The 21,125-nt window shown below is 47.6% G+C and overlaps 1 protein-coding gene across 2 annotated transcripts; it reads right to left on the reverse strand.

Moving 5' to 3' along the window:
- On the reverse strand, positions 1–19,645 carry SPINDOC (spindlin interactor and repressor of chromatin binding). 2 transcript variants are annotated; one of them, XM_087705240.1, is made up of 9 exons: positions 19,495–19,645; positions 17,624–17,690; positions 12,950–13,135; positions 11,259–11,528; positions 11,031–11,132; positions 7,813–7,908; positions 5,513–5,632; positions 2,712–2,762; positions 1–1,259 (listed from the first exon to the last, which is right to left on the reverse strand). In XM_087705240.1, exons 1-9 carry the CDS (start codon positions 19,555–19,557, stop codon positions 826–828), a joined length of 1,389 nt encoding a protein of 462 aa, XP_087561366.1. In that variant the 5' UTR covers positions 19,558–19,645; the 3' UTR covers positions 1–825. The 2 variants fall into 2 exon arrangements, with proteins under 2 accessions (XP_087561366.1, XP_013927164.2); XM_014071689.2 differs by lacking the exon at positions 11,031–11,132.
- Positions 19,646–21,125: the final 1,480 nt, after the last annotated feature.

Below are 21,125 nucleotides of genomic sequence, written 5' to 3' on the forward strand. Positions count from 1 at the left end.
TAGAACATAAAATATAACTTTACTGCTCCCTGTGGTTCAATGAATCTGTTTTTAAAGGCCCAGGTTGATATATTGTAAATCCCCCGGTTAAATCAGGAAGGCCAAAAGCACAGGGGGGGAGGGGGGGTTTGTCCCTTGAATTGCAGAGACACAGCGCTCGGCAATGAACATGACCTCCTGTGGCTGCAAAAGGCAGTCTCAGCCATGAGGAGATGTCTTACTTACTGTCTTCCTGCAGTTTTTTTTTAACGTAAAAAAATTTAAAAATGAAAAAAAGAAAAGAAAAAAAGGCAAAGGGTTAGACTGCAACTGAAAAAAAATTTTTTTCCCCCTGAGTTCCTTTTACTTTTATCTTTTCCTTTTTCAATAAACAGACCCTGTAATAAGGGGAAGGCAGTGGCAACAATCTCCCCTCTCCACTCGCTGACTTAGCGTTGACTCCGTTCTCCGTGGCGGTGTGAAAAAATAAAAATAAGGCTGCGGCCTGAAAGAGAAATCAGAGCTGCTTCTGCTTAGGATGGGAAAACAAAGTTGAAAACAGAAACAAATAATATATATATATATGTGTGTGTGTGTGTTGTGCGTATAAAAAAAAAAGCAGAATTAAGAGTTGAAAAATGGCGGCAGAGTTAGAATCTGTTCAGTTCTCCAGCGAGGGAGAAGGGAGTGATAGCGTTGGGGGCGGGGCTTCCGAGGAGGGGTGGAGCCTCCTTCCCTCAAGCTCCGCCCCATGGCGCCTGCCTGGTCCAACAGAATTTGGTCTCTTTTTAACCCTTTCTCTTGCGGCTTCCCGAGAAAGTCAAGTAGGATGGAGGAGTGAGTCCGTCACTTCCTTGGGGCCTGGGCGGAGGGCTGGCACCGGTTCTCCCAGACTTCACGGATGGTACGCCGCACTTCGCGGGGCATCTGCAGCGTCTCGGCGTGGCACTGGAGGATGTGTTGCTTGACGGTGGCCAGGCAGACGCGCCGCAACGGGTATTCGCAAACCATGCACACCAGGTGGCCGGTGGCGTCGTCGAAGTCCACCAGGAACCGAGCGCGCCACGAGGGGTTGAAGCCTTTCCCGAGGGCAGTGGAGGCCTCCTTGCCAGCAGGGGCTCCCCGTTTGGCCGCTCCCCGAACTGCCCCACAGTCTTTGGGGCGGCTGTCGGCGGAGCTGCCCAGCGGGCAACGGGGAGAGAGGGTGTCCTGGCTTGGGTGGAGGTGACCGCCAGCGTCCCTGGAGTGGAGCCGCAGCAGGGAGACGGAGCAGTCGCGATCTGGGGAAGAGAGGCAAGGGCGCGCGTCATTGGTCAGGTAGTCCTCGACTTACAACCGTCGGTTTAGTGACTGTTCGAGGTAACAACAGCACTGGAAAAAGGGACTCACGACCATTTTTTGCACTTACGACCACTGCAGCCTCCCCGTGGTCACATGATCAAAATTTGGATGCTTGACAACTGATTCACACTTACGACGGTTGCAGTGTCCCGGAGTCATGCAATCCCTTTTTTGTGACCTTTTGATGAACAAAGTCAACGGGGATTCGCTTAACAACCGGGTTACTAACTCATCCATGGCAGTGATTCGCTTAACAACTGTGGCAAGAAAGGTCATAAAATGGGAGCAGAACTCACTTTGCAAATGTCTCATCCCACAAGGCCCACAAACAACTGAGCCTTTTTGTCTTGAGCAGGGGGGTTGGACTAGAAGACCTCCAAGGTCCCTTCCAACTCTTTTAATTCTGTCTTTGCCCATCAAACCGGTCAAGCCACGTCATAACCAAGTGAAGCATCTTCTGAACACGACTTAAAACTGAATTAAAGTACTTCATATGCACACACAGAGATTCAAAACTGAATTAAAGTACCTGATATGCACACACACAAACTTAAAACTGAATTAAAATACCTGATATGCACACACACAAACTTAAAACTGAATTAAAATACCTGATATGCACGCATACAGACTTAGAACTGAATTAAAGTACCTGATATGCAAACACACAAACTTAAAACTGAATTAAAGTACCTGATATGCACGCACACACACTTAAAACTGAATTAAAGTACCTGATATACACGCACACACACACACACACACTTAAAAGTGAATTAAAATACATGATATACACGCACAAAGACTTACAACTGAATTAACGTACTTGATACACACACCCGCAGAATGACTTGCCAATCGGAAATATCCCTTGCAATCCGCGTGCGAACGGTATGGGGCTCGAACCGCACACATTTTTTTGTTTTATCACCGTTTTAACCTGGCATCATTTAAAATAACACTTTTCTAGTTCCTGCATTGCTGACACGAGGCGAGCTTAAAAAAAGGAAGGGCCTGCAATTTGTCAGCTTCCCAGAACTTCACTGCTGATTAATGTACAGATGTGGTAGGATAACCACGTTGCTTCTTAAAGGATCCCAAGACAAACCAGAAAAACAAGGGGAGAAGCAAGACAGCCTCCTATATTAAGTGGGGGGGGGAGAGGGGAAAAAAGGAAGAACCCCCAACTTGTTAATTGGTTTCAGGGCTAAAACATTGACGGATGGACAACAGAAGTCTCTCCTTGGAACCAAGGGGAATCTTCTTACTGGACAATATTAGTGACCTCTGGCGGGGGGAATCCGCCGCTGACCCCTTCCCCGCCCAATGAAACGCAGCCTGATGTAAAACGAAGACCAGCTATTTCAAGGAAACAAAAATATCATGCTTACCCACTGTTTTTTTCCTTGTGTTTGCCTTAGCTCCCGTGCCTGGCGATGGTTCTGCAATCGAAACACATCACAGTTGTCATTGTAAGATACGCACAACAATCCAAATACTCAGCTTCCTGTCCTCCCGCCCTCCTCTTCTCCTGGCAAGGAGTTTTTCTGCAGTTTTGGGGGAACCAAATATCAAGCCAAACACCCAAAAGAATGCAGCCACTTAACAAGGTCGTAAAATGGGCCAAAACTCACTTAACAAGTGTCTTGCTTAGCGACATACATTTCGGGCTCAGTTGTGTTCATAAGTCGAGGACTATTTTATTTGGCCAAGTATGATTAAACACACAAGGAATTTGTGTCTGGCTCAGAAGCAGTCTACATGCAAAGCAACATAATTCCAGTACTAATACTAATAAATAATAATAATTATCGTCGTATATTTTAAGAAGGGACTTGATTGATACCTAGTATGCCGGCAGCAACCCGTATCAACCATCAGCACCAGTCAATGGTATTTGTGATGCGTTTTTGAATGTTCAGTTGACTTGAGTGCATGTTTAATGAAGAAAGTATATAATAATAATAATAATAATAATAATATCATCACAAAATATCGCAACCTGGCCATCGAAACTACCCATTGTCATCGGGGCGCTTGGCACCATGTCCGAGAATTTTGCAAAACACATCAAGAAATTGCAGCTTTCTGCAATAACACCAGTGGGACGGCAAAAAACTGTGCTACTTGGCACATCGTACATCTTAAGAAGGTCCTTGGTTGATACCTAGGATCCTGGCAGCAACCTATATCAACCATCAGCACCAGTCAATGGTATTTGTGATGCATTTTTGAATGTTCAGTTAACTGAGTTGCATGTTTAATGAATAAAAGAAATAATAATAATAACAACAACAACCACCGCACAAATGCCATTAAGGCCAAAATCGAAAAATCCTCTGATGATGCCAAATGCAGACTTTGCAAAGAAGCCGATGAAACTGTTGATCACCTACTCAGCTGCTGTAAAAAAAATCGCGCAGACTGATTATAAATTGCGGCACAATTCAGTAGCATAATTGATCCATTGGAATTTGCGCAAAAATTATAATATTAAAACAGCAACAAACTGGTGGGAACATCAGCCTGAAAGTCACCGAAAATCAGATGGTCAAGATCTTGTGGGATTTTTGCATGCAAACAGACAAAATACTGGTGCATAATACACCAGACATCACACTGGTTGAGAAAAATAAGGTCACAATCATAGACATCGCAATAATAGTAATACCAGGTGATAGCAGGGTCGCCGAGAAGGAACATGAAAAAAATTGCAAAATACCAGGACTTAAAAATTGAAATTCAACGACTATGGCACAAACCAGCAGTGGTAATTCCAGTGGTAATTGGCACACTGGGTGCTATTCCAAAAGCACTGGAATTACATTTAAAACAGTTAAAAATTGGCAAAATCACCATCAGTCAAATGCAAAAAGCCGCACTGCTTGGATCCGCACGCATATTATGAAAATACGTTACGACGTCCTAGGCCCCTGGGTGGGGCCCGACTAGTAACCAATGCCAAATCCGGCGAAACAACTGGCCGCTGTGATACAATTGTATAATAATAATAATAATCTTAAGAAGGTACTTGGTTGATACCTAGGATGCTGGCAGCAACCCGTATCAACCATTAGCACGTCAATGGTATTTTTGATGCATTTTTGAATGTTCAGTTGACTTGAGTTGCATGTTTAATGAATAAAAGAAATAATAATAATAATAATAATAATAACAACAACAACAACAACAACAGTTCCTAGGTCCTTGGTTAGGATTTGAGCTGTTGAGCTACCAACCAGCCCCAAAGGCTGTGAATTTCACCAAAGATTAACCACGCAATAATAATACCTAAAGGGCTACCTTGTTATTTGGAAATTTTAAATTTATCAGACTTGAACATTCTGACTCTACAAAAAACCGCCCTACTTGGAACATCTTATATCCTCCGACGTTACCTTACAAGTTCCTAGGTCCTTGGTAAGGACTTGAACTGTTGAGCTACCAACCAGCCCCAAAGGCTGTGAATCTCACCAAAGATTAACCACATATAATCATCATCATCATCATCATCTTAAGAAGGTCCTTGGTTGATACCTAGGATACTGGCAGCAACCCATATCAACCATCAGCACCAGTCAATGGTATTTGTGATGCATTTTTCAATGTTCAGTTGACTGAGTTGCATGTTTAATGAATAAAAGAAATAATAATAATAATAATCTTAAGAAGGTACTTGGTTGATACCTAGGATGCTGGCAGCAACCCATATCAGCACCAGTTAATAATATTTGTGATACATTTTTAACTGTTCAGTTGACCGAGTTTCATGTTTAATGAGTCAAGTAAATAATAATAATACCACCAATAAAAGGGAGAATGAAGACGATAATAAGAAGGATAAATAATAATGTTACAGCACATGGATTAAAGCGACGTTAGGCAGAGAAGTAGAGGTTCGGCAGAGAAATGGCAGGAGGGGGGGAAAAAAGGGAAAAAACATCCCAGGAACAGCCGACTAAACAATCTCTTTTTAACGTAACAACACCCCCACCTCCGAAAACAAAACAGAAGAGGATTTCCATGTCTGGACTGCCGAGATACCGGATATTGTTGTGTGTGACCTTGGTCTGGTGCAACAGTTGTAGATAAAAACTTTTTGTGATCTTGTGCCAAGGCTGGAGTGGCGCCAATATTTCCAGAGTCTTCAAAAACAAGGTTTGCAAAAAATTGCTTTCGAGTTTCCACCTACCTGGCTGAGAACGGCAGTACAGCTTTAGGGTGAATCCAGCTGGGAAAGAGCCGTCGGTGAAAATGCGGATTTCAGCCGGAGCCGAACTGGGAAGTCCGCATTCTGACAGCCACTCCTTTCCTAGAGAGCAAAAACCAGTGTGAAAAATGACACCGCGCTTATTCCGATTCTCGCACATCTAAAGCCGACGGAGTCCTAAGAGTGGAAATTCAGACTTACGACGGTTCGTTTAGAGACTGTTAGAAGTTACGACGCTGGAAAAAATGACTTACGACCATTTTTCGCACTTACGAAAGTTTCTCGCACTTACGGCCACTGCAGCATCCCCCAAATTCAGAGGCTCGGCAACTGACTCATATTTACGACGGCTGCAGCGTCCTGGGGTCATGTGATCCCCTTTTGCGGCCTTCTCACAAGTCAAGGGGGAAGCCAGATTCACTTAACGACTCTGCTGCTAATTTCACAGCTGCCGTGATTCGTTTAACAACGGTGGCAAGAAAGGTCGTAAAATGGGAAAAAACTTACTTAATGAATGTTTCACTCAGCAAACGGAAATGTTGGGCTCAATTTTGGTCGTAGGTCAAGGATTACCTGCATTTAATCTGAAGATGGCAGGATGTAAATCTAATCGACAGAGATTTTATTTGTTAGTCATTTTATTCTAGAACTTTTAACTAGATACTCTTTGTGTATTTCTCATTGTACTGGTCTTTGAATTAAGTATGGTCTCCTGCTTGGGTGGGAAGGGGTTGGACTAGATGACCTCCAAGGTCTCTCCCGACTCTGTTAATCTGTTATCTGTTAAAATAATAAGTCTGATGTCCTCTCCCGCTGCTCTAATCCAATTTTATTCAAGCCCTGATTAACGGCATAAAAATCAGCAAAGGACGTTTTCATGGCTTCCTCCAGAATCTTGAGGACTAGAAACACCCACAGACCGGGAATCTCAAAGGTGCTTTTTCAGGAGGCAACTGGACTTTTTTGATCAAGTCCAAAATCGCCATCTCTATGGAATCAAAATCCCCCAAAACTTTTGCCAGCTTTCAAGCTTCCCTTTCCTTTTCATAAGGGCTAGAAACTTAAGTTTTGACATCCTGAATTTGTTCCCCACCCCACCAAGTCTTTGATTTTTTTACAAATATATCAAATCAACGCATGAACGGCGTGGCACCTTGGTGTCATACATTTGAATGCAAATAAAACTAATAAAGTTAATCATAATTATTACATTCAAATCAACTTACGTATTTCTAACAATGATACACATTTATATTAGGTTGCAATCTGTCATTGTTCAATTATTCCACGCTTTCTCTTATTACTTTTATTTCATTATATAAAAAATGCATACACTAAGATTCCCCTTTCTCTCATTTCTATCCCTCATTTCTAGCTTTAATCATGTCACCCTTTATTAAAAGACTTTTCCTTTCTATCCTAGCTAACTTCTAATCATGTCACCTACTTAAAAGAAAAGAGAAAGAGAAAGAGAAAGGGAAAAGCAAATCAGAACAACAAAAAAAGAGAAATTATCTGTCTCTTGCCTGCTTCAATACTTTAATTGCTATGCTTTAAAAGAAAGCAAAAGCAAAACAGAACCACCAAAAAGGGAAATTATCTATCCATCATCTCTTGCCCGCTTCAATACTTACAAAGAGAAATCATCAATCCATTGTTTCTTGCCCGCTTTAATATTTTAATTGCTATGCTTTTTAATTTATTTACTTTTTTTGACCAGATTCCTCTCTTGAATCTTTATCCGTTTCTACTTCTTGGCTGTTCAATCTAGGTGTTTCTCCCCAACTCTACTCTCTACTCTCTCTGAGTCCCCTTGGGGAAAAGGGCGGCATATAAATGTAATAAATCTAATAATAATAAATCTATCTCTTCCACTGCCTGGCCGAGGTGGCGCAGTGGTTAAAGGCAGCACTGCAGGCTACTTCAGCTGACTGCAGTTCTGCAGTTTGGCTGTTCAAATCTCACCGGCTCAGGGTTGACTCAGCCTTCCATCCTTCCGAGGTGGGTAAAATGAGGACCCGGATTGTTGTTGGGGGCAATATGCTGACTCGGTAAACCGCTTAGAGAGGGCTGAAAGCCCTATGAAGCGGTATATAAGTCTAACTGCTATTGCTATTGCTATTGGTTTCCAAGATTTCTGCTCAGGCATCCTGAATTCATTGAACAAATTCTTTGTTTTGGCATGAAAACAGAGTCTCAGCACACAAAAGGAGAGGGACAGAGAGGAAAGGAGAATCAGAAAGCTACACTCAACAAGTGGTTCCGAGCCAACCCCGTGTTACCTGCAGCCTTCATGGGCTCCTGGCCCCTCGGATCCTTGGCGGGCGGCCTCTGTCGAACCGAAAGTCGCCGCTCAGCTTCCAAGTTCAACCCCTCTGCTGCGAAAGGGAGAAAAGACGAGAAAAGCACAATTCATGTTCAATTGCGGGGTTTCGAATGGTGTTGTGTAGCTTTGTGAGGACAGAACCTGTTGTTGTTTTTTCACGACAAAACGAAAACGAGAGACTCAAAGAGAAACGGTTAGGAAGCAGCTGCATTAGCACGGACACAAAATACACTTCAAATCAAGGCGTTTCAGAGTTTTCCGTGACTTGTTCGGTGCCGCTTTGTTAACTTGGGTAAAGATGACAGCAGGCAGCCCTCGACTTACAACGGTTCATTTAGTGACCGTTCGAAGTTACGACGCCACTGGCAAAAGCGATTTGTGACCGTTTCACCACACTTACGACCGTTGGGGCATCCCCGCAGTCCCGCGATCAAAATTCAGACGCTTGACAATGGACTCGTATTTGTGACAGTTCCTGGGGTGTGTGTGTGTCCCGTGATCCCCTTTTGCGACCTTCTGACAAGCGAAGTCAATGGGGAAGCTGGATTCACTTAAACGACGGTGGCAAGAAAGTTCTTGTAACGGGGCAAAGTTCAACTTAACAACTGTCTCGCTGAGCAACAGAAACTTTGGGCTCAACTGTGGTCATAAGTCAAGGACTACGTGTAAGTTGCCAAAAGGAAGCAGGATGGAGGCCCTTGGGGAAAAGGACAGGATTTGCCTAGTAGGTTGGGGGCTTCGTTCATACATCTTCTGACTAACTGTGTTACTAACTTAGCGGCGATTCACTCAACAACTGTGCTGAGAAAGGTCGTAAAGATGGGAAGAAACTTAGCAAAAGGGCTCAACTGTGGGTTGTAAGTCGAGGATTATCTGCATTTAGCCAGGGCTGATGTCCTGCAGCAACCCACCTAGGGAAGAATGGCGAGGCAATGGAAGAGGGTAGGTAGTATTAAATTTCTGGGCATTTATATCTCGGAGGACCCTCTCATGGACCACGAATGCTAACATGCTTGTGAAGAAGACACCGAAGAGGCTGTACTTCCTGAGAATGTGAAGGAAGATAAATCTATCTCAGCATCTGCTTCTGTCCTACGATCGCAGCATTATTGAGAGTGTCCTGACATACGGCATTCTTGCATGGTACGGGAGCAACTCTGCAGCGGACGAGAAAGCTCTCCGGAGAATCATTAAAACTGCCCAGAATATCACCGGGCTCCAGCTACCAGCCCTGGATGACGGTTCACCGACAAATGCGTGAACGTCAAAAGCGCACAGACAAAACCGCGGCAAGAAAACAGCGAGGTCGAAATCGCGCACACAGAAGCGTGCCGACGAAAGCGTGCCATCAACAAACAACGCGAAAACAAGGTAATAACCCTAACCCTTACCGTAACCCTAATCGCGCTTTTGTGGGTGCGGTTTTGTCGGCGCTCTTTTGTGGGAGCGCTTTCGACCTCGCTGTTTTCTCGCTGCAGTTTTGTCGGCGCGCTTTTGACGTTGCACGCATTTAACGGGTCACGCGGGATGACATCTTCACATCTCGCTGTTTGAGGAAGTGGCATAACGTTCTCAGAGACTCTTCCCATCCTGCTTACAATCTTCTTAAGACTGTTGTCTTCTGGCAGGACGATTAAAACTAGGGCCACGCGTCTTCCGAATAGCTTTTATCCCAGAGCTGTCATTGCATTCAACGGTGAACGAAAGGGCCACCATCGGTGAGCTATCGGACAGCACTACTTGATCTGTTGTGTTTTGTGTGTGTGTGTGTGTGTGTGTTAGGGGATTGTTATGGGTATTGGGCCTGGTCTCCGGGTGTTATGCGAATTCCATTGTACATGTAAACTGTGTACGTACAATGACAATAAAGTAAAGAAAAACAGGGGGGGGGGGGACTTGGGTTTTTCCAGCGGGTAAACTACAGCTCCCAGAAGCTCTCGGGCCGGGGGGTCCCCCCCGAACTTAGCCTGCAGCAAAGGATGCTGGGATGCCAAGGTGGTGCAGTGGTTAAATGCAGCACTGCAGGCTACTGCTAGATCAGCAGGTCAGCGGTTCAAATCTCACCGGCTCAGGGTTGACTCAGCCTTCCATCCTTCCGAGGTGGGTAAAATGAGGACCCGGATTGTTGGGGGCAATATGCTGACTCTCTGTAAACCGCTTAGAGAGGCCTGAAAGGCCTATGAAGCGGTATATAAGTCTACTGCTATTGCTATATTGCTATATCTCCGAGGAGCCTTAGGCAGGTCTTTGACAGACTCGGAAAGAGGGATACCTTATCTGCCTTTTGAGATCAGCGAGGAATTTTGACTGCCTAATGTCTCTCACACACACAATCACACATTCCCGGCACAGCGTGAATTGCTCATGACAAGACTGGGTGCAGCTGCTTTGAGAACACTCACTTCCAAGGTGGCAGACTTGGGAGACGGGACCCAAGAACTCCGGCAGTCCTGGACTTACGACCGTTCGTTGGAAGATACAATGGCGTTGGGGAAAAAAAAGGGAACTCACACTCCCACAACCCTCCCGGCATCAAGGGCTTGCCGATGGCTACCTCCCCAGCCAGCTTTCGACCAGCGAATTCGATGGGAGACGGACGGACTAGATTCGCTTAATGACTGCGTTAACGAATGCAGTGGTTTTGCTTAATGACTCCGGCCAAAAACAACAACAACTGGGCACGACTTCCGTTTGCCCGACTAAAGAACCCCCGTTGTTTAAGCAGCGGAAATCTTAGTCCCAACTGTGGTCGTAAGTCAAGGACTACTGGAGTCCAACGAGGCCCGAGGGTCTGAAAAGGATGCACTAGGCCAAGGGTGTCAAACTCAAGGCCCGGGGGGGCGGATCTGGCCCACAGGGTGCTTAGATCTGGCCCGCGGGGCCGCCCTGGAAGCAGCGAACGACCGGTGTGCGGTGCTTCCGGCAGCGGAAACGGAGCTCTGTTTTCGTTGGCAGGAGGCCGCCGTGGCCGAAAACAGGGCCCGGAGGTGCGGGGGAATGCGTGGCTCACCCGAGCTCCATTTTCGCCAGCAGGCCACCACAGGCGCCCTTGAGACGTCAAGCTGGCCACGTCCCCCCCACCCCACCCCGAGGCCAAGCACGACCCTGATGCAGCCCTCCATGAGATCGAGTTTGACACCCCTGCTCTAGGCACGTCCATGACCTAGCACTCACCGCGGCGTGCTTGGGCGGGCCCGCGCTTCCGGCTCACGGGCTGCTCCTCCGTATCAAGGAGGACTTCGATCTCGGCAGGCTGCTTGTTCTCGCCGGGACCGCCTGGGGTGGGAAGGGCCAGAAAGGGAATCAGAAGCTGCGGGGCGCAGCGCCAGGCGCCTGGTTTGGCCGTTCTAATCCGCGAGGGTCACACAACGACAACGAAGAGAGAACAGGGAGATGTTTTACCTGCCGGTGGCGAATCGACGGCGGGCAGCACGCCTCCTTCGCTCCAGCCCTCCAGAATGTTGCGTTTCTCTTCCAGGGTGAAGTCCAGCGAGTGGGCGTGCTGCTGCAGGATGTGCTGACGGGCCGCCGCGGGGCCGGAGGTGGCCAAGATGCCCCCGCACACCATGCACACCAGCCGGCCATCGTCCGGGTTCTCGGCAACCAGGTATTCCTGCTTCCAGGAGATCCCGAGCTCATCCTGGCCGGCAGATTCTGAAAATGGGTATTGTCCTGCAGGGGGTGGTGGAAAACGGGGCTTTCATTGAAAAGGAACCGCAAAATTCACACCAAGGGAAAGTTCTAGAACTCAAGATTGTTTCTCTTAAGCACGAGAAGATGCTCTGATGTTTTCGGAATGCCCCAGCCAGCATGAAAGCGAGGAAAAAGGCCTGGTCTATGGTGAAAACCTGGTGGACAATGAGTTCTTTAGCCATGAAAGCCGGCTGGATGACTTTGGGCCAATCCCCAGGAGACTGGGAGTTCTAGTTCCACCTTAGCCATAAAAGTTGGCTAGGTGACTTTGGGCCAGTCCCTCTTTCAGTTGTCGTTTGCCTACAACAACCCGCTTCACAGGATAGTAGTGGGCGAAAGAGGGGGGGAAGACAAGGAGGAAGGAGTATCATGTATGTTTGCCACGTTGAATTACTTAATTACATACTTTCGTTGAGTAATAAAGGTGTAACATAAATAAGCCAAAACAGCAGGGTTACCAAGAACCTTTGATCCAACCCCTGTAATGTTCCCTCTTGCTAAAGAGTTATGACACACGCCCACGAGCTTGCCCTAATCCTACACTTGTCTCTCACTTTGGATTAGACAACTCGCTTCCCTTAAAATTTTCGGTGCCTCTGAAACTGTCGTCCGATACCTTGGTTGTGGCCCGCCAGCAGCCAGCAGAGCTGGCAGCCGATTCAGACAGTGAGGAGGGTTGGGGAGGAACCTTGGCCAGTCCTGGAGTCTGGGGAAGGCTCTGAGGAGGGCTCTGTGTCGGAGGCAGAGAGAGGGCCAGGGCCGTCTGACAGTTATCAGCTGCCTTCGGAGTCAGACATCAGTGAGGGAGAAGAACAGCTGGAGCCTGTTCCCAGTGTGCGCATGCGCAGAGCTGCCAGACGAAGGGAACAGTTAAAGAACAGGGGTCGACTTGGGAGGAAGGCCACAGGTGGACAGTGAATGGGAATAAAAGAGGAGTGAAAGGGGAGTGGAGTTTGCAGGAGACAATTAGTTTGCTTCATTGGTTCGTGACTCTCCCAAGACTCCTTGCCAAGTTTTGCAGAGATCGGCCTGGCAGCTCTCCAAGCCAGATAAGGTCTGTGACTGTAAATCCTCCCTTGAAAGACTTTGCTAGATGTGAAGGAGCAGAATTCACAGGAAATGAATAAAAGGTTTTTTTTGTCAGGACCAGGAGTTGGCTTCATCCTCTCGGGAAGCCTCAGTCAGAACAGGTTTGCTGCAAACGGTGCTTCTAGCACTGATGATGATACCTAGTTGGGTCATGAAACGCCTGCGAGAAAACACCTAAGCTCAGAGAACACCACCTTATTTTAACCCTGAGTCTTGTCTCTGCCCGGGACTCCGGACGCCCCTGCTGAGTTGAGTTCCCACTGTTTGCCCAGTGCCGCCCACGCACCCTGCTTGTGAGGAAAATCCCCCACCTTTGTCCATGGGGTTTACAAGGGCTGCCTCCTGCCTCCCTGAGGGGCGGCGCAGGAGTCGATAATCAGCAGCCATCTTCTCCTTCTCCCTGAAGCGGGAGACCTCGGCGTAGTCCGTCAAGGGAGCCTCTGCCTTCAGCGCCATGGGAGATCGGGAGGCGGCAGAATTGGCACCCCAAATCCCAACTGTGGAAGAGACAGAAATAACATCCCTCGTCAAGAGAAAGGAAGCACAGGTAGTGGACTCACAACAATTTGTTTACGACAGCACTGGTAAAAAGGGACTTACGACCATTTCGCACACTTATGACTGCCCGATCGAAATGCAGAGGCTTGGCAACTGGCTCATATTTACGACGCGATCCCCTTTTGCGACCTTCTGACCAGCAACGTCAATGGGGAAGCCCGATTCCCTTAACATCCGTGGGACTCACAGCAATTCGCTTAACGACCGTGGCAAGGAAAGCCATAAAGGGGTGCGAAACTCACTCAACTGCCTGCTTAGGAATGAGGCACCTTTGTACAGGCAGCCCTCGACTTGCAACAGTCCGCTGGTGTTGCCATGGGCCTGAAAAAAAGTGACTTTTTCAAACTTATATCCGTTGCAGCACCGTCGTAGACACGAATCGGTTGCCTAGTGTCCAGATTTTGATCACGGGGCCGGGGAAAAGCTGCAACGGTTATATAAGCCCGATAAAGGGAGTCGCAAGTCACTTTTTTCAGTGTTGTTGTAACTAAACAAGGACCACCTGCATAGAGGGGAGGCTTAGGCAGAGAAACAGATCTGATTCCCCTCGCAGGTTTTATTGCAAACAAACCAGCTGTTTAATTATAAAAGAGAAGCAGCTGGCTCATCCTTTTCAACCTGATCCAGGCTGTTCTTAAACTTAAGCGCCCGATTAACAAACCACAATCAAGCATTAGCAAACAGCCGATACTCTTCTCAATGAACTTTCGGAGGTTTAACGCACTCATATATCCCGGCTTGTTGCCAAGGTCCCAAGATTTGGGGCATTTTAACACACACACACACACGCGCACGAGAAGGGACTTTCGCAATAGACAAAGCAGATTTCGGGCTGAATCAAGGGTTTTTTTTTTTGATAGTGGCCAAGGACCTGCGGAGTCTCTCGGGATAACCATCTGTGCCTTTAGTTTTTAGATAACAGCATTTGTCTTACCCACACTGACCACGCAAGAAGCCGGACCAAATCATCCAATTCCAGTTTGCTGTAAAATCTACATTAGCAAGACTTTGCAAATTTAGGGATTGGGGGGGGGGGGTGTCATTTTTGAGCTTCTTGCTCTTCCCATTATCCGGCTGAGGCCTCTTATCTGAGCAGCATCTTTCTTTAATCCAATTCCTGCAGATCATTCCCCCAAAGCCATAACATATTGGTATCGATTAGCATGTATTCAAGAAATACGTTAAATACCTCTGCTTTTTCCCATCTAGGGGTTTGTCATAGATGTTGGGTTTTTGCAACCATAACTGCCATTTAGAATGTAATAGAATAACAGAGTTGGAAGGGACCTTGGAGGTCTTCTAGTCCAACCCCCTGCTCAGGCAGGAAACCCTACACCACTTCAGACAAATGTCCAACATCTTCTTTAAAACTTCCAATGTTGGAGCATTCGCAACTTCTGGAGGCAAGTTGTCCCACTGATTAATTGTTCTCACTGTCAGGAAGTTTCTCCTTAGTTCTAAGTTGCTTCTCTCCTTGATTAGTTCCCACCCATTGCTTCTCGTTTTACCCTCAGGTGCTTTGGAGAATAGCTTGACTCCTTCTTCTTTAGGGCAACCCTTGAGATATTGGAACACTGCTATCATGTTTCACACGATCTCGGGATACCACAACTGTCGTAACGACATGCCAGTTGCCACGCCTCTGATTTTTGATCATGTGGCTTTGGGGGATGCTGCGACAGTCGTAAGTATGGAAAAGGATTGTCGTAAGTTGCTTTTTTTCAGTGCGGCTGCAACTTTGGTCCTTAAATGAATGGTTGCAAATCGAGGACTATCGGTATCTAAATGTAGAAACTAAGAGGGGAAGGATCAAGGAGATAGCCAGGGCCTACAGAAAACCAACAACCTTGCAGTATGTTTTTGAAAGAAGCTACCGGTTCCTGCTTCTTCCCCCCCACCCCTTTTGCATTCCTCATCTTCAAAGGTTGGTGTTTCACTTTGAAGAGACAAAGGCGGCTTTGTGTTTTGAGCATGAAAACGAAAACGGACAAAAACCCTAGAGCAAATTGAGGGAAACGGAAGCTGTACTATACAAGAAGGGAGGCGGCGAGGGAGAAATCCCCAGTGTGTATTTATGTAGTTATTAGAATAGAATAAAAAGAGTTGGAAGGGACCTTGGAGGTCTTCTAGTCCAACCCTCTGCTTAGGTAGGAAACCTTACACCGCTTCAGACAAATGGATATCCAGCATCTTCTTAAAAACGTCCAGTGTTGGAGCATTCACAACTTCTGGAGGCAACTTCTGTTCCACTCATTAATTGTTCTCACTGTCAGGAAATTTCTCCTTAGTTCCAAGTTGCTTCTCTCCTGGATTAGTTTCCACCCATGGCTTCTTGTTCTACCCTCAGGTGCTTTGGAGAATAGCTTGACTCCCTCTTCTTTGGGGCATCCCCTGAGATATTGGAAGATTACTATCATGTCTCCCCTAGTCCTTCTTTTCATCAAACTTGACATGCCCAGTTCCTGCAACTGTTCTTCATATGTTTTAGTCTCCAGTCCCCTAATCCTCTTGTTTGCTCTTCTCTGCACTCTTTCTAGAGTCTCCACGTCTTTTCTACATCGTGGCGACCAAAACTGGATACCGTATTCCAAGTGTGCCCTTACCAAGGAATTATAAATTGGCATTAACACTTCACAGGATCTTGATTCCATCCCTCTGTTTGTGCAGCCTAGAACTGTGTTGGCTTTTTGGGAGCTGCTGCACACGGCTGTCTTGTGAGTTCAATCCTAGGTAGAGCCCATGTTTCTCTTTCTGGGCACAATGAGAATATTATCTGCTGAATAAAACTCCGCACTTGCGACACGAAGGGCAGCCGGCCAGTAAACACACTTCTAGCTCCATTCAGTTGCCCAGACTCCACCGCGCCAGGGATTATGGGGTGGTTAAGAGAAAGATGATGATCTGAAAGTAGGACCTATCATCTACCCCAGTGTTTCTCAACCTTGGCGACTTTAAGTCCTGTGGACTTCAACTCCCAGAATCCCCCAGCCAGCACAGCTGGCTGGGGAATTCTGGGAGTTGAAGTCCACAGGACTTAAAGTCGCCAAGGTTGAGAAACACTGATCTACCCAACCCGAGAAATCCCTAACTAGCTTAACACAACTCACAAACCATCCACAGCTCTCCTTTTAGCTTCCTTTAAGGTATTCCTAATCTGCTTTTTAAGGTGGTTTTCAAGAGGTTGCATTTTTCCCCCCTTCTGTGTAAAGATGAATGGGAGAAAAAAAAGAATTATGCAATTCTGCTTGTCTCCTCCTTGCCCCTTTCTCTCATTCTATCGTTTCCTTGACTTTTTTCTTGCTTTTTACATGTTGAAATAAGCTTTTTTGTTGTCGTTATTTCGGACTTTCCGTCACAATGCCTAGTTCATTTTCAGCCTTAGCTTTCCTCGCTTCATCTTTGCAGATTCCGTCTCTTTGCTGATATTCTGTCTAAAAGCCGATTATATCCCTGTTCTTCTTGTTGGGGGGGAATCCAACAATCCATTTTTTTTAAAAAAAGTAAAATAATAATAATAATTAAAGAGCTCCATTTTTAATCATTCTTTTTTTTTGCCTGCAGGTTTTTTTTAATAGCATAAATAAAAGCAGCGTATCTTCCCTTCAAAGGCTAACCACGCAAGGTTAAAAATAACAGAATGTAAAGGTATTGTGTCTCTTGTATGGATCCCAGTTAGTTGGTTTAAGTTAAAAGTCTTAAGTTGGAACAATATGTAATAAAAGGAAATCTTATGGAATTTGGAAATAGCCCGCCCTGGTTTTCTTACAAGGACCATTAAGTCCAACCAACAATCTTTGGATTACCAAGAAGACTTCCAACCAAGCGCTAGCTAACTTGACTAAATAAGCTAGCGTATTTTTCGGACTATTAAGATACACTTTTTTGTCTCCCAAAAGGGGATGAAAATGTCTGTGCATCTTATAAACTGAATATTGCAGAAGTCCCGGCCACCCGCAGGCCATTTTTTGGCCTCCGCAGACACAATTTTCAGCCCTTTTTTTCAGTCCATTCTTGAGGCTTTTTCGGCCCGTTTTTGAAGCTTTTTTTGACCCATTTTTTTGAAAAAACAGGCTGAAAAAAGCCTTGAAAATGGGTCAAAAAAAGCCGAGAAAACAGGCCAAACAAATGGGCCAAGAAAAGGCTCAAAACCAGGCTGAAAAAGCCTCGAAAATGTGTAGAAAAAAAGGCTGGAAAAGGGTAGAAATAAGGTCCCAAAAAGGGCCAAAAGTGGGGCGTGTGAAGGCCAAAAGCCTTTTTTGTTGTTATTTTCCTCTTCTAAATGTAGGTGCGTCTTATAGTCAGGTGCGTCTTATAATCCGAAAAACACACGGTAGTTACTAGTTAGCTTCTGAACTGAGACCTGGTCAGCCAGGTGCCACCGCTTTCCCAGACTTTAGCAAAAACAGGAGAATTTCAGATTTTCTTACCTACGAGAAAGGCTTCCCTGGACTGAGTGATGAGAAAGACTCTGCTCCAGAAACCACTCAGCACAGACTAAAAGAAAGGACATTTAAGCAAAATCAGAGAGAGGGAAGGGGGGGGGGGAGATAATTTAATCAGTTGCCCTCCTAAAGGGATGTTTATTTTGTCAATAAAGACAGAAGGATTTCACTTTCTGTCTCCAAAGCTCTTTGCTCCAAGTACAGCCTCATCTCCCACGCTGTTTAAATTCATTTTCTCTCTCCCAATCTCAGTAGACACAACCTGTTTACACACAGAGAGGCCTCTTTCGGCTCTCGTTTTCTACTTTCCCTTGCATTTCAAATGAGTGAATCACTAAATTTGCTGCCTGCCCCCCACCCACAAAAAAAACACCCACCCACTCACCACCAGATAGTGTTTTATTATTATTATTATTTACATCAATTCTCTTTTTATTTTTCCATTCAGATTCCATTCTGGGGCTTTTAAGCAGCCAGGCCAAGGACTTAAGATTCTTAGCAGGGATTCTCACTCAAGACTCCTAAACACCCCCTCCCCTCTTTGATCCCCCCTCCCACAAATACTCTCCAGGTTTTTTCCCCCATTTACCCCACAAAACCATCTTCCCCTCCATCTTTTCAAAGTCCTTCTGCATCTCCCCTTGCCTGCCTCTTCCAGACCCACCTGAGAAGGCTTTCTCACACATCCCTCCTCTTCCCCACGTGGGAATGAGCAGCCCCCACCCACCCCAAATCCCCTCCCCCAGTTTTCCTCCCTGGTTGCATTTGAATGGGGGAGGGGGGAGACCACCTCTTGAAGGAACCTGGGAGATGCCCCACCTGCCACTCTCATCCCCCCCCCAAAAAACCAGGTGATTTGGCACCTGTGTGGGATTGCCCCCTCCCCTTCTTTCTTTCCACCAAAGAAGTAAATTGGGGAAAGGAGTTTGAAGGCGGAGGAGGGGGATGTAACAGGTCAGCATTTGGGGGTGGGGTGGGAGATGTAGAAGGATGCAGTTTTTAGCTGGCCACCTGTAAATGGGGTGGGGGGGGGAAGAAGAGACCCCCCCACCCCTTCCTGATATCTTGTGTGGGGGGGTTGCTATTAAGATGGGGAAGGGGATAAAAAGCCCCCACTCTTTCCCATGTTTTGGGGTGGGGGAGGCTACTTCACTTGCTCCCTGTCTCAGGTGAGTCATGGAGGGGGGGGGGTTAATACCACCCCCAGGGGGAGAATAGCAGGCCCTGCCCCACAGAGAGGGGATACCCAGGCTTCCCCTCCCCCCCTTTCCTCCCTGGTTGCATTTGAATGGGGGCGGGGGTGGCAGAAGACCACCTCCTCAGGGGAACCTGGGAGACAAGACCCCTCCCCAAGCCAGGTGATATGGCCCCTGCATGGGATTGCCCCCTCCCCTTCTTTCTTTCAGGCAAAGAAGCAAATTGGGGAGGGGGGGAGGTTTTGGAGGAGGGGAAGGGGGGTGTAACAAGTCAGCATTTGGAAGTTGGGGAGGGGGGTGTACGTTTTTAGCCTCCCCCAACTGTAAATGGGGAGGGGGAGAAGAGACCCCCGCCCCTTCCTCATATCTTGGGGGGGGGTTGCTTTAAAGGGTGGAGGGGATAAAAAGGGCCCCTCTTCCCCAAAGGCCTTTTCTTTTTGAACCCACTCATGTTTTTGGGTTGGGGGGGGGGCTACTTCAGTCCCCCCCCCTGCGAGTCATGGGAGGGGTTAATACCACCCTCCACCCCCCCAGGGGGAGAATAGCAGCCCCTCCCCCACACTGAGGGGCTTCCCAGGTTTCCCCCTGCCCCCCCAGGCGTTAAGGGGGGGGCAGAGGGGGGGCTGGAGACCCCCACCCCCCCACCCCGAGAGCTCCCACCTGGCCGCGCAGCTGCTGGGCCTCCTCGGTGCTTCTGCGGCTGCGGCCCCCGCCGCGCATCATAGAGCATGGCGGCTCCCAGCCCCATAGAGCGGCCCCCCTTCGGCCGGACCACTCCCGCTCCCTGGCTGCTCTATGGTCCCATTGTCCGAAGGGCCTTTTCCCCCTCCCCGGAGAGGTAGCCGGAATTTCCGGAGAGAGCGGGCCCGTCTAGCCCTCCCGCGCCTCTATGATTACGCGGCGCCGGAGGGGGGGGCAGAGAGAGAGAGAGAGCGAGAAAGAGAGAGAGAGAGAGGGAGGCCATTTCTGAATGACGTCACGGGAATTAAGGGGGCGGCGACTCTATTTTTGCTCTTGGCTCCAATGTTTGGTGCCTGGTGCCGTCCAGCCAATCGCGGCTTCTTTCTCCGCCCCTTTTCCTGGAGGAAGGCCAATCGGAGACAAGGGACTGGGTGGTGGGGGGTGTCGACGAGAGAGGCTGGAGAAGCAGGGACGGCTGCCACCTGTCGGGAAAGCGGCGGAACTTCAGGGGGAAACGGCAAAAAAGAAACCAAGATGAATTTGGGGTGGGTGGGTGTGGGGGGGGAGGTGTTAATATTTTTTTTTTTGCATTTGAGAAGACCCTCAAAAAAACCAATTCAGTGACGTATAGAAAGCAAAATCCTCAGTTTCTACCTGCTTCCTAGTTGCAGGTAGACTGCTTCTGAACAGGGAGGTTCTGCCTCGACTGTGCATTTGATTTAAATGCATTTTGTTTTATTTTATTGATTTATTTAAATGCATTTGATTTAAATTCTGCATTTGATTTAAATGTGCGATCAGCCTTGGCCGCCGACACCCCCCCCCTCCCAGAAGCCAGCTCCCCACCACCACCCCAGCTGTTTCAACTGGGCCAAAGTTAATTCTGGAAAAATGGGGCGTGGGCTAAAAGGGGTCGCCGGTGCCTCTTTTTCCCAACCTGGGCTCCTCTGCTTTTTGGACAGCTGCAAAGCGGGCGTTTTTCTCCAGCACTTCACGGGTGGAACTTCGGCCCCTTAACAGAATAACAGAATTGGGAGGGACCTTGGAGGTCTTCTAGTCCAACCCCCCCCCCACCCCCTGCTCGAGGCAGGAGTCCTTATACCATTTCAGACAAATGGTTGTCCAGTCTCTTCTTGAAAGAAGGAAGGAAAGCAGAAGAACAGAAAAACAACTGGGAGGGACCCTAGAGGTCTTCTAGTCCAACCCCCTGCCCAGGCAGGGAACCCAATACCATTTCAGACAAATGGGTGTCCATCAGGGTGATTCCCCCCTCCCCTTTTCTCACGTCCAGCTATCAAAAGATGAAAGCAAACCCCCATTACAGTAGACACACACCCAGGGTCCTCTGCACCCCCCCTCTTTCCAGGGGCTGGGCTGCTGGTGGCAGGAGGGGGGGGGACCCCAGCAACCTCCCTCCAGCCCCCTTTCCTACACTTGCAATTTGGTGCCCGCTTCCCCAATAACTGTGCTGCATGGGGAGGATGGGCCTTGTAGTCCCATCGTTGGGTCTCCAGAGACCTGCTTTTAACAGCTGGGTTTGGGCACGTCTGAAACGTGCGCACGTGTCTAAATCCACAACTACTACCCATGGAAGAGGGGGGGGGCAGGGG

This window comes from Thamnophis sirtalis, unplaced genomic scaffold (assembly GCF_051295495.1).
Source record: "Thamnophis sirtalis isolate CommonGarterSnake01/CBP01778 unplaced genomic scaffold, rThaSir2_p1.2 scaffold_2, whole genome shotgun sequence".
Taxonomy (NCBI): domain Eukaryota; kingdom Metazoa; phylum Chordata; class Lepidosauria; order Squamata; family Natricidae; genus Thamnophis; species Thamnophis sirtalis.

Bases quoted from the DNA above. Each gene is read 5' to 3' on its own strand.
- SPINDOC (XM_087705240.1), bottom strand. From the start codon at position 19,557: ATGATGCGCGGCGGGGGCCGCAGCCGCAGAAGCACCGAGGAGGCCCAG. The intron at 2,763-5,512 runs GTAGGTGGAAAC...TTTCGATTGCAG, and splicing joins GTACTGCCGTTCTCAGCCAG to AACCATCGCCAGGCACGGGA. The intron at 1,260-2,711 runs GTAAGCATGATA...TCTCTTCCCCAG, and splicing joins CACAAGGAAAAAAACAGTGG to ATCGCGACTGCTCCGTCTCC.